Source organism: Lagenorhynchus albirostris, chromosome 7 (genome assembly GCF_949774975.1).
Source record: "Lagenorhynchus albirostris chromosome 7, mLagAlb1.1, whole genome shotgun sequence".
NCBI lineage: Eukaryota > Metazoa > Chordata > Mammalia > Artiodactyla > Delphinidae > Lagenorhynchus > Lagenorhynchus albirostris.
Genome location: NC_083101.1, coordinates 96020295 through 96038326, shown reverse-complemented (window position 1 = coordinate 96038326; position 18032 = coordinate 96020295). Strand labels below are relative to the sequence as shown.

Here is an 18032-nt window from a genome sequence, read left to right as displayed (position 1 = left end):
TTTAAATTAAGTTTGTACTAACAATCCTCCAGTAGCAGCATATAAGAAATGCAAATAACTTGGCATGTATGGTTAATGAAGGCCCTTATTTTGTTTTTTTAGCAGGTGTTTATTAAGTTTATAAGTCTTTCCATCTTTCCCCCCAGCCCCAATTAAATACTTGTTTAAATATTTGTTTTTGTTGCTGCTGTTGCTGTTTTATATATTTATTAACATATCGAAGGGCTAACAATTGAGCAACCACATGCAAATCAATAGGCAGACACTGGCCCTCCAGGCAGGAATTCTTTGCTGATCTGGGTCGTGTCCAGGTTCTGGAATAGACCATCTGCTAATTTGTATGCGTTTGCTCCATGACTCACTGGGTGGTTTTGTTTTATGACTTTGTTAGTGGTTGGTTCCAACACTACTCTGTCTTTGCCTCGTTTTCCCTGGTTAGACAACCCATAACAATAATTTACTCTCCTGGAGGCAGCTTTCTCATTCTTCTGGGAACATACAATTTTAGCTCAGTGATCTATTTGGCATCAATCAACTAACAGTAAGTACTAACTAGCACTAACTGTAAATTCAATAAACTGGAGAGATGCAAATAAGTAGCCTTTACTTCATGCCATTTATAGATGTGGTGCAATTAAGTTCTGGCAAGGTTAGTGTCTTAGCTCTGAAGACTCAAAAAAGATAAAATGATTTCCTGAGTCCCATAGCTGCTGAGTGACAGGGACTTGTCTAAGTCCTAAGAGCTTGAACTCAGAGAACCTGCCTACTGCCCTCTGCTCATTCCACTCCCCAGATGCCTAATCAGAGAAGGGGCAGGCCAGCCTCCAGAAAGCCAAGCAGTTTCACGAAGGCAGTGAGGTTGCACATTCCAACAGAATGGGATTTTTCAAAGGAAAAAAATATAAAATTAAACATAAGAATTTTCAAAAGAAGAAAAGATATGAGAAATAAACTAGTAGCACTTACGTTGTGTGAAAGAGACGGGGATACCAACGTTGTTCCCCAATTAACAATTAGCCAAGACACTAATTGCATTGTCTATGAAAAAGAATCTCATGGAATAATCACCTCCAGATCACTAAGCCATGTTGTTGTTAGCAATCCTTCCCAAGATAAGACAGAATTAAGATGTCCCTGCCCTTCATGGCAGATGAGCACTGAGCATTCCAGGGGCTTCCTTAGGAGGCTTTTACTGCTCAGTTGCCCAGTTGAGTCTAGGGAGAAACTTCAGATCATTCCTGGCTTTGAGCAAAGACCTTGGTCTTTGCTCCAAAGAAGAGTATCCCTGTCACTTCAGATGTGATCCGGGCACTATGGGCACAGATTCTCATGCATCTCTGGCAGGCCATTGTGACCTGTGGGGACTACAGCCCACAATGTCTGATTACTCTGATTACTCACCATGGGGAGTTGAAAGCCTTGACTTCTTGCAGTGGAAAGTCAGCTTCTGTTGGCAGTGGTCCACATAGTCAATTATGGCCTGGAGCTGGTCCATGCTGGCTGTGTACTTGAAAAACACAGGATGGGGGCTTTCTCCATTTGAGCTTTTGACACTAACCAAGTGGGAGCCATTGTGCTGCACTGAGGTCCATGCAGTGTCTGGTGGGCAGAAGAGGGGTTGGGAGGGAGAAAGGAGACTGTGATGAGAATGGAATCATTAAACGTAAATATGGAAATCAGAAGCATCTTTTATCTGAATTAAGGTTTTTATTTTTGTAGCAATCAGATCTCTTTGACATTGGAATCAGCGAGTGGAATTCTTAAAATGTTGACAGTAGGGATTCTCTTTATTGAAATTTGCATTACCATTACTATAGTCAACATTGTCAGGGGGTCAATTTTTTTAATTCTGTATTATAATACTCAAAGTTATAAAGAGAACTCTTTGGCTTTTATTTTTTTCTTTCCATTACTATAAGAGGAAAGCTAAAGATTATCATGTATATACTTATGTTTGTAACAAGCATATTCCTCATCTCACTGAGCATCTTTTCCTCTGATAATCAAAGAAATGTATACAAGACACATTTGAGGAACAAGCAGCCCCCAAAACCATTATTTTGATCATGCAAAATAATGGAAAATAAGTATTTTTGACAAAAATTGACTAATAATGTGTCAGCAACTCGTTCAATGGCCAGCAATAAAAAACACAGAGCCTTGGGGTATCTAATATAACAATATAACAATTCCTAGCAGTAACCATTGCAGTAACAATTCCTATCTAATATAACAATTCCTAGCAGTAACCATTGCTACATGAATGTCTGCTGGACATCCATTATAGGTAATCCATTACATGGATTACCTATATTTTTCCAAGAGATTTAAAAAACAATGCACACTTCACAATATTTATAACAGAAGAAAAACACCTTGACTTCTTTTATCTTCCCCAAAATAACCTCCCACCATGAATGTATAGAAGCTCCCACAGTATAAAAGGCCCATGGCTCAGTGGCTAAAAGGCTGAGCTCAAGCTGCCTTAATTCAACTATATTTATAATGTCATGTCATATAACTTCCTCTGTAATATGTATTTGATAAAATGATCAGTATCCACACAAACTTGCCATATTACAGGGGCAGGAAACAGCCTTGTGTTTATTTTTTATTTTTTTTTACTAGCTAATACATGAGCAAGGTTCAAAAATCAAAACAATGCTGCATGGAACTCACTGAGGGGTCCCCTGCTCCTTTCCTGCCCTGAGAGTTTGGGTCTGGGAAAAACCTACAGCCATGCTGGTGTTTGCAAACCCTTAACACATCAAATACATCCAGAGATCCAGGGAAAAGAACCCTAAGGGCCATGGATAAACCTCCGATTCAAAGCCTATGGAAAAGAACATCACAAAATATGCAAAAACTAGCCAGGACAGGAACAAACTGTGAGTCAGCATGACTAATGCAGTTTTATATTCAATTAGGAGAAAAGACTTAACGGATCACCTGTCTCTCTGCTCACTAAAGGGGGCTGTGAGTGTTCCTATGGCAACTTGAAATCCATAGATTGTGTTCCCCCTTAATCATGTTTTCACTAGACATTTTAGATTTCAACATTTTCCTGGAAAATTACTTAAATGTGCCTGGCATTATTTTTGGTAATTACCTACTCCCATTCACCCTCAGGGTTTCTTCCATCAAATGAAATGAGGGTACAGGGAGGCATGCAGAAGGCTGTGTTAGGCTTAGGAGTTCATCAGTTCCCATGCCACTGTGTCATTTATTTTCATGGCTTAGAGCACAAAGAAAAATGATGTGCCTGAATAGTTCATACAGGTTGGTGGTCAGTGTGATAAATGTATGGTCTTGCATGGTTAAGGTGTAATAATAGAAATCTTTTGAAGTGGAGAGAAGGGAAAGGTTGAAAAGAACCTCAAAACTGTCCTTCTGAAAAAATACTTTAAGTGGTTGCCCTTTCTAGAAATATTATTTAAAAGACCCCAACAAAGACACATTATGTTTCCCTAATATTCCACAACATATTATTTCAAAACTATGAGTAGAAAGGAACCTTTGACATGACACATAATCTTAGCCTTCAAGCACGAGGAGACAGACTAAGGAATTTAAGTGACCAACATGATGGAAAAATACTTAGCTGTTACTCACGGTAATCTGAAGCATAATTTTGGATCTGAGGTAATTAATTTTAATAGTGGTCAAATTTAAACAGGAATTTTGAACTATTGTTGAATTAGACCCTATCAGAACATGTTCATCCAACTCACTGGAGCCTCTCCTCTGCACAGGAGCAGGGTGGCCATTGGTGGCACCTGGTTGACCGTTTGCTCGGACAAATGAACCTGCAGCCAAGTTAACTTGCTGGTTTGGTTTGGTAAGTAGGATATAAATAATGACATTGACTTACCATATCATATGACATCCACCTCCTTCTGTTTGTTTTGCCAACTTAGATCCACTTTGCAATTGGCAACACTTCCTACACTTTATAATAGACCTCTGAACTATACAAGGAGTCTTTCATAGCAAAACAAGTGGTTGCATGGAAAAAGAACCAGATCTTTATTCTACAGATTCAGGTAAACACACATTGAAAGCATATCTGCTATGCTTATTTCAATCTCCCTGAGAAAAAAAGACTTCACGAAAAATAGGATGCCTTTATATTTTGTGGGACCATCGCTCATGATCTGGAAATTGACCTCGAGGAAAGTAAAGGCAAAAATCCCTTCTCCCACAGATGCCTGAAATGAAGTCCAATTTGTGTCCAAACACCACCTCTTTGGAAATGAAGCCAGCTGCCTCTGTTTCTTCTGATGGGAAGAGGGTACACATTCTGAGAAGACTGGGAAGGCAATATGCCAAATGATTTAACGTGTCACATCTATCTCCACGTAAAGCTGGTCAAGAAGATGCACTCAGGATGATAAATAAGGACAGACTGATGTAAACACTAGCAGCCATTCCTGGATCCACAAAAATAATCTGAATTCTACAATAGAGACCCACAACAGCCTTCTCAGAATTTCTCCCCTTGTGTTACTATTCAGAGAGAAACACTGTTATAACCTTTTATCCAGCCCAACCCTCTGGCCACACAGATAAGAGAAATGGAAGTCTAGAAAAACTCACTTGCCCAACTTCACAAAACTATGTAACTTTGCCACACATTTCTAAGCAACCCAGCGTGAGTCGCTGAGCTTTCTGAGTAGGTAAAGTTCTCAGAGAGTGCTGAGGTCTGTAACCTTCCCAGAGTGCCTTACCCTTCTGAGCCCTCTACGATATTTCCAATGAAAAAACTCCAGAAGAAAACAGAACTAGATCCTGGGCATTTATGTGCCCATAGTGCTGGTAATGGCCAACTGCGCTGCTCTGAATGTCCAGTGGGTGCCCTGAGGAAGACAACAGTCAGCTCTCACCTGGCCCTGCCCTAGATCTCAGAGGCCCTGGGCCCTGCCATGTCATCTGTTTGTCAAAGCCAAGGATGACTGGTGTGTGTGTTTTATTGAAGGGGAGAGATGACAGCTCTAAGCAGACAGTCTCCAGGCCCTGAGAGGGCCTAGAGGTGGCACTCAGTCCAGCTCCACACCTGTGGGTCCCTCTTGATCAATATTTGTATGAAGACCCTCATAAGGGCTGCCACAGATCTGGGGCCTTGAGGCTTTTCATGATTTCTTTTAATATTCTGAACACAAGAAAATGCTATAAGATACAACTGGATATCCTCAAGGGAATGCAGCTACTTCACAGCCTTCTTCCCTAGGATTTCAGAGGGTGATATTTTCACTTACTAGGTCACACTGAAAACAATTTTGTGTGTCTGCTCATTCATAAGGGTAGACATCTGCTATTTAACATGAACTGACACTTACTCAACACGACATATATTGTCTTGAGGCAACATGTACGTGTGCTTGGCCCTGTGCCTAAAACCTCCCAAGAGCTCAGTTACTGGGAGATATTATTACTGCTTTCCCTTGTTTATCAGCCTACCACACAGCACAAGCGCAAAGTAATTTCCTCAGAGAGTACATTATACATGCAATTATAAAATTAGATATGGACAGAGTACAGGGTCATGGTCAATAAGAGATATGGGTTACAATCTATGGTCTTGGAAAAGTCAAAAAAATCCTCTGAGCCTCCAATTCCATATATGGTAAATGGGGAAAGTGGACCAGGCAGCATCTAAAGACTGAATGCTATTGTCTAGCCACCTTTGAATGCTAAGGCAATGAACCAAGCATGCTGCTGGCCTAACTGCTCTCTGAACATCTATATGTTTATTGTTCATCAAGACCATTCACTTTGTCCACCCGTAAGGCCAGGGCAGACTGTGTGGCTGACAGAAAAGCAGGAAAATAAACTTTCCTGAAGCTTTTGTCTTTTTCCCCTTTGGGCACAGTGACAGGACCTGCTCTAGAAATTCTGCATTGCCAACCACACTAGGCTGCCTGTTTTAGGAACTACCTTTACAAGCTGCAGGACGCCAGCCAGAAAATGTACCCCCAGTGGGGGCAGGAAGAGTTCTGTCTAGGCAAAAGCCAGGATAAAAGAGACGCAGGTTCATGGTGTATGAATCAATACCCATTCTACAGAGGGCTTTTAAAAAAATGACATGAGTTATGTGTAAAGCAGTTGGGCTGCCTGCCCTTTGCTAAACCACAGTGCTGGAGGCCTGACAATTTTTTTTTTTTTTTTTTTTTTTTTTTTTTTGTGGTACGCGGGCCTCTCATTGTTGTGGCCTCTCCCGTTGCGGAGCACAGGCTCCGGATGCGCAGGCTCAGCGGCCATGGCTCATGGGCCCAGCCGCTCCGCGGCACGTGGGATCTTCCCGGACCGGGACATGAACCCGTGTGCCCTGCATCGGCAGGCAGACTCTCAACCACTGTGCCACCAGGGAAGCCCCTGACACAATTTTTGACACAGCGAAAAGGATGCTTAAGAAACACAATTGTGTATATTTTAACCCCAAAATCCTGACTTATCACCCCCCTTCCCCTTTGGTAACCATTAAGTTTGTTTCCTATGTCTGTGGGTCTATTTCTGTTTTGTACATAAGTTCATTTGTATCATTTTTTTTAGATTCAACATTTACGCTCTACTATATATAAAATAGATAACCAACAAGGACCAACTATATAGCACAGGGAACTATACTCACTATTTTGTAATAACCTATAAGGGAAAAAAATCTGAAAAAATAGATATATATGTATGTATTACTAAATCACTTTGCTGTACATCTGAAACTAACAAAACATTGTAAATCAACTATGCCTCAATAAAAAAAAAAGAAAAGAAACACAATTGCTTGGTTTGCATAAAGGCAAGTGACTCAGCAATGATAATGAGTAAAAAGTTCTGGATTATTAACTTGTTGAGTCAATAAATCAAGATCTGAAGGTGCAATGGGCAGGGATGCCAAGACCCAGTCCTCAGCTTGTTCATCAAGCCTCTAGGTGATTTTTATGGACTGGAAGTTGAATTACTGCTCTGACTGCAACCTATCTTCTTTCTGTGACAATCATTCTCACAATGCAAGGTCTGAGAAGCAGTTTCTGAACCTCACAACTATGAAAATAGCCAACAACTACCCTGGGTTTAGGGTGGGCACAAACAGTTCTATCTCTCTCAGTGAGTAGAGCCATTGGCCTTCCTCATCTTGTCATCAAAGAAGTTATGTTTTGTTTCTTCTGTTTAGAAAGGGAATAGGTCTGTCAACAAATTGCACAGGCAGTCCATTCAAAACAGCTTACTATTTTGTCTTGTTTTGGTTGTCTCTGTACTAATGGTACTAAAAAATACATGCAGAGTGTGTCCTAGTACTACATTTTTAAAGGCTATTACCAAGGATATAATTTTCTTTTTTCATTCTGAAATCTGATTTTTTTTTAGGCAAGTTTATTTATTTATTTATTTAACATCTTTATTGGAGTATAATTGTTTTACAATGGTGTGTTAGTTTCTGCTGTATAACGAAGTGAATCAGGAATACATATACATATATCCCCATATCCCCTCCCTCTAGCCTCCCTCCCACCCTCCCTATCCCACCCCTCTAGGTGGTCACAAGGCACCGAGCTGATCTCCCTGTGCTATGCAGCTGCTTCCCACTAGCTATACATTTGGTAGTGTATATATGTCCATGCCACTTTCTCACTTCATCCCAGCTTCCCCTTCCCCCTCCCTGTGTCCTCAAGTCCATGCTCTACATCTGTGTCTTTATTCCAAGGATATAATTTTAACCATTGGTTTAGAATTCTGTTTTTTGTGTCTTTTTCCAAGTGTTAGTAATTGTTTTTTAATAATTAGAGGGTGTTTAATTGTCCACAGGCATTGCAGCATCATGGAGAAGGCAAATTTTTCATAGTGGACATATTTCCAGGTTGGAAGAACAGAATCAGGACCCTAAGATCTTCCTCTATCAATAAGCAGGTTTGTCAGGCGGCACCTCATATGACCCCTGGGCAGTAAGGACCATTTAGCTGTAACTTTGGTTCATTCCTTGTATTTTCCCCAGGAAAAATCTGGATTTAAAAAAATTTTCATTAAATATTTTGTTGTGTAGCTGCTGGAGGTAGTCACTTGTCTTTGGACTGGCCTGTGTGTTTCTCTGTCTACAGCACATTGCTTTCCTTACGGTGTTGAGTTTAATAAAAATCCTTGGTATTTAATACTATTTGGAAATCTTCACTGAAGTAGTTAACTCCTGCTCTCCATCTTGGGTATGTATGTGTGTCTCATGATCCATTTGATGTTCCATCTCAGTCATAATTACGGAACCCTTACGACATTGATCTTTTCACATAGAACAAGAATATACTAATTTCAGGAGTTTTACATGAGAGCTAGGCAACTATAAACTTCTCTAAAAACCTTTAATTACCCAAAAGGCATTGTGATACAATAATCTCTATGTAATGTTTGTTCATTTGCAATGTAATATGAAGATATATAGTTATTAAGTATGCTTTAATAATAGACATTTACACATCAATATAAATCATTAAATTATTAGCAATAATTTTCATGAATCCCTACACGAACACATACACACACATACACACCTTACAGCTCTTAAAACTTTCCAAGATTACGTTAGAGAGTTTAGAAGATAATTTAGAGCATTAATGTCTCATACTTTATCTTAATACATGTGAACCATTCCTGTTGCATTTGTGGATGCATCAGAGCCACAGGGATTCAGTGATGGATCATTAAACCTCACCCACAGCAACCTATATAAATAGGAACAACAGGATAATTGCTTGGACTGTGAAATGAGTAGCGGCACCAAAATTTTACATCTGCATTGGTTTTATTTCTCCATTCTGTGATGCCCTTTGTTCCCTTTCCATTTTAATTTTTTGGACGATAGAGTAGCCTGTGCCTGCTAAAACCAAAGATCCTCAGCTAAACGACAGTGCTTTCTAAACCCATGTGCACATAAGCATCTCTAGAGAAGCTTAATAATAATACAGCCTCTCCTGGGATGCTACCCTGCAGAATCTGGCTGTGGAAAGCAGAGCTTCTCCTTGGGGAACAAACACGTAGGGACCTGGAGAAGCTCTATCCTGCTGGATAGTGTCCACTAGTGACAGTAAAGCAAACAGGAGTCCTCTGGTCAGGTTAAATGAATTTGTAAAGTCACACTCCGAATTCTATTTTTAAAAGGTTGTATTGCCAAGGATGTTATAACCACCCAGTAGGCTTTAAGAAGATACATTACACTTGTTTTATAACCAACAGATCTCCACTATCTGACTAAATGACCAATGGGCAACCCAAACTTCACATATTCACAACTGGAATCCTGGTCTTCCCTTACAAACATGGTCCTTCCCAAGAATTCTCCGTCTCTGTGACTAATACCTGCCCCTTCTTTCCAGGGCTTGGATCCAAATACAGGAGCCCTGCTTGATGCCTCTCTTTCTCTCCATCGGTTAGGCCACCGGTTCTAACTCAACATTTCTCTCCTCCTATTCCTCTGCTCCCAGCCTGCTACCCACCATCACCATCTTGGCTCGATTACTACAGCAACGTCCTAACTAGTCTCCTTGCTTCCTCTTGGTGCCCCACGATGGTTAAAGGCCCAAACTGCACAGCTGGTGTGGATCCTGGACCAGCCACGTGACTTGAGGAAAGGCCACCTTCTCGTCCTTCCACCTGAGTCTGTCCAACATGCCAGCTCCCCATGGCTGCAGGCCTTCGGCACTTCCCTCCTCCCTCCCCTTGAAGGCTCCACCTCAGGTTTTCTCAGGTTGCTTCTTGATGTGGTTGGCACAGATGTCACTTTCCAACTGCGTCCTTTCTTGATCCCTCTATTGAAAACTGTAACCCATCCTTCTACAGTCTGTGACCCTGTTCCCTGCTTTGTTCTTCTTCACAACACCTGTTACCTTGCAACATGCCAAGTATTTGATTCGCTTCTGTCAATGATCTGGCTCCCCACCCCAGAAAGCACCCCCCACCAGGGGAGGGAGGTGTTCAGATTCACTCCCTGATGTGGTCACAGCCGTGCCTGGCTCAGGGCAGGCACTGAGTACACATGTGTTCAGTGTTGTCAGAAGTTTTTTTGCAACTCTTCAGTTTTGTGCCTTTACTTGGACGTTTCTTCAGGTCACCCGGGGAAGGATATGATTCACATCCTCAGCAGACAGTTTTCAAGGCCATCGTGTGTATAAGCTGACCAGGAGGGTTAATCAACAGATTTCACCTTTTCCCTCCCTTATTTAGAGGTTCTTTCTCATCTCTAATGTAAGAAAAACCTGCTTGTATATCATCAGGTATTATTCTAAGTTACCTGAAATCAAAAGCTGGGCATCTGTTTTTACTGCCTCTTTGCATTTTGATGATAACTACTCTTCTCTCTGGTGGTAGGGGCCAAGATTCACTCTGAAAAGGTAACAGCAATTGCAGGGAATCAAAATACATCAGCTATGGTATCAAATTAGCATTAAAACAAAACACCTTTGAGATAGTTACACATTCCAAAGGGGCTTTATAAGTATGCACAACTAAAGCTTCATGGGGAAGCCTAGACCGCGCGTTCACTAACATGACTAAAATCCTTTTATTACAACCATAAACTGCAGAAGATCGGGCCCTCAGCTCTCAGTTATTCCTCTTCTCAGCAAATACCTTTCCTTATAAACGTGCCCTCAGCCTGCCAATAGTTAACTATTAAAACAATAGCTTCAGTCATTGAAACGTCACTCATTTTGGAATGTGCCAGTTGGGATTATTTCTACCTTCCTAGAATCTTGGCATTTTCAGTGTGTACGGAACTCTGCTCATAGAATTAACCCAAGACAATATGTATGAAAATCTTTAACATGCCCTAGACTTCTGTGATAATTAAGAACTTAATTGATAAAGGGAAATGTTTTATTGGGATGCTAGCAACTTTATTTAGCTTTCTTTGTCCTCGGCATTTGCTTGAGCCATGGTAATGAAAGAAAATCGAAGCAGGAATTGAAATCACTTGAAGGCCTGTTATAAACCACTGGAGTGCAGTATATCCAGAATGATCCCCTGGGCTGTTTCCTCACATATTTCACTGATCACACATTTTTCAGTAAAGGTAAACCAACGTATTTAACTCTGTCATCACACTTCAACATTTTGGTCAGTATTTATGACAAAATGTTTACCCCAAAGCCCAAAAGAGCCATACTCACACCCAGTGCAATGCTCTGCAAGTTCTTGCATTTTCTGTACCAACTTTGGGGGTAGTTTGGGGGCTGGAAGATATATTTGACTGAATTCAGATCTAATCATACGATTAACCACTGCCAAAATGCTCAGATTTCGTTTCATGTATGAAATGGTAGTAGGTTAAAAACCACACCAGGATTGTAAGCTACTCAGAAAGCATCATCATAAATTTATCCACAAATAATTCCCTCCTCGTGAGAATTGCAACCCTGTCAGGGTGACATGTAGCCATAATAACAGAAGAACAAAATTATAACTAAGTTATAGTTGCCTTAGAACCATTTATAGTTGATTTTTTTTCTGATCATTAGCTCAGAATTTGCAGAGTCAAATTCTGTGGTTGTTGAAGTACACGTTAGGTCTACACTGCTAGAGTAACAGAAAGTTTTCTTGGAGGTTTGTCCTCTTTTTATTGGTAAAATGTTATGCGAGCATGGAGGAAAAGTTATGGGTACAGACACACATAGATACAGGTACAGAAGAGGTATAAAGAATTTGTATCAACTCCATCAGGGCAGTTGTCATTCATTAAAGTGGATGCTTTTGTCCTTTGTGGTCCTATACTGTAGGCGGAGATGTTAAATTAAAACGTTTCAAAGAATTAAAGGCATCATAAACAATAAGTCGTAAACAAGTCCTTTAACATATAATTAGGTTTCTAAGGAAAATAAAATATTATTTATACAGTTGCACAAGAATAATATTATTACTTGAAGTATGTACACTTTAGAAACATTTATTATCTCCTAGACAAACTCATGAAATTACAGATTCAAAAGAATACAAATGGATGCTTTCATAAATTTGAAAAGTGAATATTCTCCTAAGTCTTTGGCATTTATTGACATGGACTAAGAAATAAAGTTTATCCCTTTTTGTTTCAGATTAATAAGCAAAGATTTATTGTTAATTTTGCACAAAGAAAGAACACAACGTTTAATTACCACCTCTTAACTATTTTAGAACATTATGTTTAATACGTCTGAGCAATCATATTACAATTACAATCAAAATGCATATCTACATAACGCTGCCACTAGGTAAACTCTACTTTCCTCATTTGGGTTTTTCATGCACAGCAAGTATTTACATGAGTTTAACTGTCATAAAAAAGGCTTATTAGCATACCTGTCATGTTGCAATATACAAGGGATGGTCCCAGCGGGCCACTTCCATCTGAGTCGATATAGTAGAGCCCTGAAGAGTTTCCTCTGTGCCTGTGGGCTTCACATGACTGCTCATAGACAGCTGCAAAGAACACGGGTCTCAGACAGGAGCTACAGTGGGATGGATCCCTCCATGTTGTGAATTAAGTGATACTTTCCCCAGTGACACTCATTCTGCATTGCTCTCAGGGACATTTTCTTTAGAGGAGTGTTTCCCTGTTTCAATCAGATAGAGTGAAGATTCTGAAGCACAGGGTGAAAGATTTTAGGAGGGATCACTGTGGGACATGTGGATCTGAATCCTGTATGTTCTAGAAACATAGGATTCTTTTCAAAATTGTGATAGCTGGATTTACTCTTGTCTAATTCTTTTTTATTTCATAATATCTAAGCACCTGAAGTGCATTGGCTTAATCTCCCTAAATCATCTGCTTTTATCTAAATAATCATGTTATTTTATAAATTACTCTAATTATACTCTTTGTTTACTTAAAACAATTTACATGTGAAATGCATTTTTTTCAATGAGATGAATTTCACAAATCAGCAACTCTTCTTCATTCAGTTTTTAAAGTTTGCTTTAAAAAGAAACATCCTTAAATGCTTTGCAAATGATAATTCAAGAAAATCAAAGAAATATATATAATATATATGAAATATCTCTTTATAGTTTCAATTTATCTTAATTCATAATTGAATTTTCTACATGTACAATAAATGTTTCTCTGTGTACAAGGCAAGTGATTAGCATCTGCAGATGATGGACTCAATATTCAGAAGACATTTAAATGAGTGATCAACCAAGTAACATCTCCGGTGTGCATCACTCGCTGCCTTGACAGGAAAAACCCTTTGAAAACCTGAAAAGCCGCTAATGGCTGCTGGGACAGAAGTGCAGCACTGATTCTGGCAGAGTGCTGGACTGGATCTTTAAGCCAGGTCTAACGATCAGATTTGGCAACCACACAGACAGACTCAGGTGGTGGTTGGGCAAGATCCACAAAATGGAGTGATCCGAAGAGGCTATGGCTTTATGCCATGCTACAGTGACGGGATTATCTACACTTCTAACTTTGCCTATTTCAAATAATCAACAAAAACCCAGGGAGAGATCGAGGGGTTGTTTTTCTCTCATCTCAAAGAAAAAGAACATGAAGGAAATGCTTTTTGTCCAGAGATTTTACAAAGGTAAACATCCTTTTGTTAAACATGGTCAAGTGTCAAATGTACCAGATTGTCCCAAATCAATGGCACGGCTACTACCATCTACACTGGTGGACACAGAGACAACATGGACTGCTTTTCCACCATGCGTGCATTTTGGCTGCTCATGTTTACACTCCTATAAATACATATATATCCTCATGACCACCTAGAAAAGTGTCCAGAGGGATACACGAAAATTGATAGCAGTGTTTGTGTTTGGGTTGGGGCTGGAGTTGCCTAGGAAACAAAAGTAGAGGAGGAATGACTAGGAGAAAGCTTGCTTTAAACACGAATGCACACGTGTATTGATCGTGCACTTAGACCCAAAAATAATGGTCTGGTGATCATTTATTTTGATTTGGCAATATCTCATCTTCATGTAGCTTACCAGTTAGATGATCCCAATAAAGTCAATTCAGTTATTAGACCAAATCATGGGGCACAAATGAAACACCCTACATATATATATATCTGTTAGTTTTAAAATCAGAGTTGTTTAGAATGATGTTTAGATCACAGTTACTGATAGCATTTTAGTCATATTTCTTACTCATTAATATTCAGTAGATATCTGCTTCATATAAGACACCTTGCTAAGTATGATGGAGGACACTCTAAGGAAGAGATCACCCCATTCCTAACTGTGATTTGGCCAAGTCACTTAGCCTCAAGTTTCCCAGATGTCCAGCTCTTTTCAAATGAAGAGTTACTCCGGGAAATTCTCACCTGGCACTAGTACAGTAAATAGTGTTGTAGGTGGAATTGCTCTGGTTGAACTTATGGGATGTTTAGGGCATAAGTCACCTCCCTTTGTCTTCCAAGATGCTTTGAGCTCCTCTGTGGAACCTTCAGGGCTGAGGACACAGGGCTCTCATCCCAACACTGATGCCTGCCTCACTGGGATTCACTTCCCATAAAGACAAATTTATGCCAGTCCAAACTCTGCTTTTCTCCCATATGTGGAAATAAAATTAAATAATTCACAGGGAAGAGTTCTTAAAAATGCAATGTATTCTCCCAGTAGGAGGGACTGAACATGGTGAGATCTGTGAATTTTCATATCATGCTGTCTCTCTCTAAAGACCCAGAGAGAGGGGTGCTACCAGAGAAGGGATTCAGAAACATCAGCAGTGACATACAAATAGGGAAAAATGAAAAGAAAAACATATACAAAAGCCAATAATTAGAAGACCAAGGGCATTTCAGAGGCTCTGTCATAAGCTAATGGATTAACGGTCAATAAAGTTTTGTTAGCTTTAAAGTTGAAGGAATAATTCTTCAGAAAAGAGACTGGTGTTCTAGACAGAAGAAACACCACTAAGAGGAGATGGAGAGTGTGACCCTGGGTAAACAACCTAGCCTCTCTCGTTCCTCAGTGTAAAATGTAGATAAAAATACATTTACCTCCTAGAGTTGTTTTGAGGATTAAAGGAGTTGAAACATGCAGAGAACTAGAATCGTGCAAGTACATGGTAAGTTCCAGTAAGTTCCATCATCATCATCATCATCATCATCACCACCACCATCATCATCAGAGAACATCAAGATTGCAAGGAACCTAAGCATTTGCCTGGCTTGTCACTGATGTCTAGAAGCCCTACCATGTTAGCTCCCATCCTATACTTCTTCTGAGACTTTTCTTGTTTAATTTTATAAATATTGAGAATCTAGTAACTCATGCTTTTTACTTAGGCAGACAGGACTTGAGAACTAAAATTGGATTCTGCTCGAGGAAGAGAACAAGATATAATATCATGAGTTCTAGATTTAATTTATACTTTGACTATATTTTATTTTCCTATACTTATTTTCCTTTGTCTACTATTTTTTTCTATCCTATGATATATGTATTTCTGTTAGCTGCCTTATCATCAGTAGGAAATAAATTTGATTAAAAATAAACCAGACAAAAATTAATGTCTAAAATAATTATTTTTTGTTGTTGCTTTCTAGCACATGGTTGCACACACACATATACACAAAATAATGGAAAGAAAAATAGAACTACACGGAAATCAGAACAGAAAGGAGAGTGAATGAAGTGTGAGGCTTACAGGAATGGCAGGTTGCACCGGTGTAACCAGTGTGTGCACAGTTGCAGGAGAAGGTGTCCCAGGACTGGGAACATTCACCCCCATGTTCACAATAGCTGGGCAAACACCTAGAAGAAGACAGACACAGCACTATTTCCCACACTTCGTCATGATAAATGTGTATCTTAATATTCATATGTTGTAATGAAAACAGTGACTTGATCAGAAAAATTTCAACATGAACAAAAATTGTTGGGTCTGTCATCAAGGTTTCCAAATGTAATATCAATCATAGACTAAAAAATCCACTAGATGCTACCAACTGTCATGTATTTGTGACAGACAAATTTTCTACACATCTCATTACATCAGAAAATGTGTTTTCTTTTTCACAAATAAGGCAAGATTAATTTCATACATGACAGGGATATAAATTGCTTGCAATGGCCATAGACAGCACATTTCCCATCCCTGTTTCCATGTCCTTGCAATGTGAACTATAGATACTTCCATCAAAAAGTATAGCTTACTTCACCTTGAATCTGGGTTGGGCATATGACCTGCTTGGATCAATGAGGCATTAGCAAACTAACACAGCAGAGGCTAGAAAAGTGCTTGGGCAGTGGGCTTGCTCTCTTGCTGAGTTTTAAACCCTGAAAGCACAACCACATGAAGAAACCTGGGCTTGTTCAGGTTGTCTAGTCACCCCTGTAGGTTCAAACCACAGGACAAGTGAGTGAGGGGATTATAAGTCAACCAGCTGCCAGCTGATCCCCCAGGCAACCACAGATGCATGGGAGAGCCCAGCAGCAAATACAGAACTGTGAGATAAACAAATTTGTTGTTGTTTTCAGCTAGTAAGTTTTAAAGATAATTTATTGTGCAGCCAAAGCTAACTGATATATGTATACCACATTGTAATATGTTACCATGTTGACTTAGTACATAAGGAAACATTTTAAAGAGAAGGAAGGAAGTCAGGAAAAAGGAGAAACTCTTTATCCATATAGCATCACAGTGCCAGGGGTTCTGAATGTCATCTACTTTAGATCAGACTGATGATGCCTCTAGGAATTAGATTTAGAGATCACTTAAGACTAAGGGATTTATTGTTATTTTTCCCCCCACATAATTGAATAAACCACAAAATCACTCAGGTAAACCAAATAACCACTTATATCTCATGGACATTGTTACATCTCACTTTTTGAAATTGGGAATTTAATATTTGTTTATAAGATTAAAATTTTTAATTGCAAGAATGTTAATTTTTTTATTATCAAAAAGAGGTGCTATTCTCAACAAAATAATAGAAAATTGAATCCAAAAATGTATAAAAAATATATAAAACATAATTGAGTAGAATTTATTCCAGGTATGCAAGGCTGCTCCAAAATTTGAAATAAATAATTTGAAAATTAATATAATCTATCACATAAACAGGCTAAAGAAGAAAAACCATTTGGTCACATAAATAGATGCAGAAGTATTGGACAAAATCTAACACTGATTCACGATAAAACAAAAATAAAACCAACCAAACAAAACACCTTGGCAAACTAGTAATAGAGAGGAACTTCCTCAACTTGATTAAACAAACAAACAAACAAACAAAATCTCCAAAACCCTACAGCAACATTATATTTAATGGTGAGAAACTAGATGCTTTCCTCTAAGTATGGGAACAAAGCAAAGATTTGCTCTCACCACTCTTATTCAAACATCATACTGGAAGTCTTAGCTAATGCAATAAGACAAGAAAAGGAATAAAAGGTACAAAGATTGGGAAAGAAGAAATAAAACCATCTTTGTTCACAGATGACATGACTGACTATGTGGAAAATCTCAAATAATCAACAAAAAACTTCTGAAACTAATAAGTGATGATAGCAAAGCTGTAGGATTCTTTCTTATAAATGAACAATGAACAATTGAAATTTAAAATGAAAACCACAACACTTACATTAGCATTATCCAAAAAATAGAATACTTAGACAAATCTAACAAAACATATACAAGATCTATATGAGAAAAATTACAAAACTCTGATGAAGGATAAAAAAGAAAATCTAAATAAGTGGAGATATTCCATGTTCATGGATAGTAAGACTCAAAATTGGCAAGATTTCAGTTATTCCCAATTTGATCTATAGATTCAAGGGAATCTCAGTCAAAATCCCTGCAGGTAATTTTGTGGATATCAACAAACTGATCCTAAAGTTTATATGGAAAGGCAAAAGACCCAACAAAATATTGAAGAAGAAAAAAGTCAAAGAACTAATAACACTACTCAACTTCAAGACTTACAAAGCTACAGAAATCAAGACAGTGTGGCACTGGCAAAAGAGCAAATAGATTAATGGCACAGACTAGAAAGCCCAGAAACAGACTCACACAAAATTAATCAACTCATCTTTAACAAAGAAGCAAAGGCAACTCCCTG

At 38.9% G+C, this 18032-nt stretch overlaps 1 protein-coding gene across 2 annotated transcripts in view; it reads right to left on the bottom strand.

Moving 5' to 3' along the window:
• The window catches only part of LOC132523003 (contactin-associated protein-like 3), a 187138-nt gene that overhangs the window by 41848 nt on the left and 127258 nt on the right, over positions 1-18032 (bottom strand). For both annotated transcript variants that reach the window (XM_060153572.1, XM_060153573.1), the window contains exons 11-13: positions 15611-15717; positions 12313-12432; positions 1402-1599 (exon numbers count right to left, since the gene is read on the bottom strand). In XM_060153572.1, the coding sequence (XP_060009555.1) occupies positions 1402-1599; positions 12313-12432; positions 15611-15717 (425 nt within the window). The remainder of the gene's footprint in view (positions 1-1401; positions 1600-12312; positions 12433-15610; positions 15718-18032) is intronic.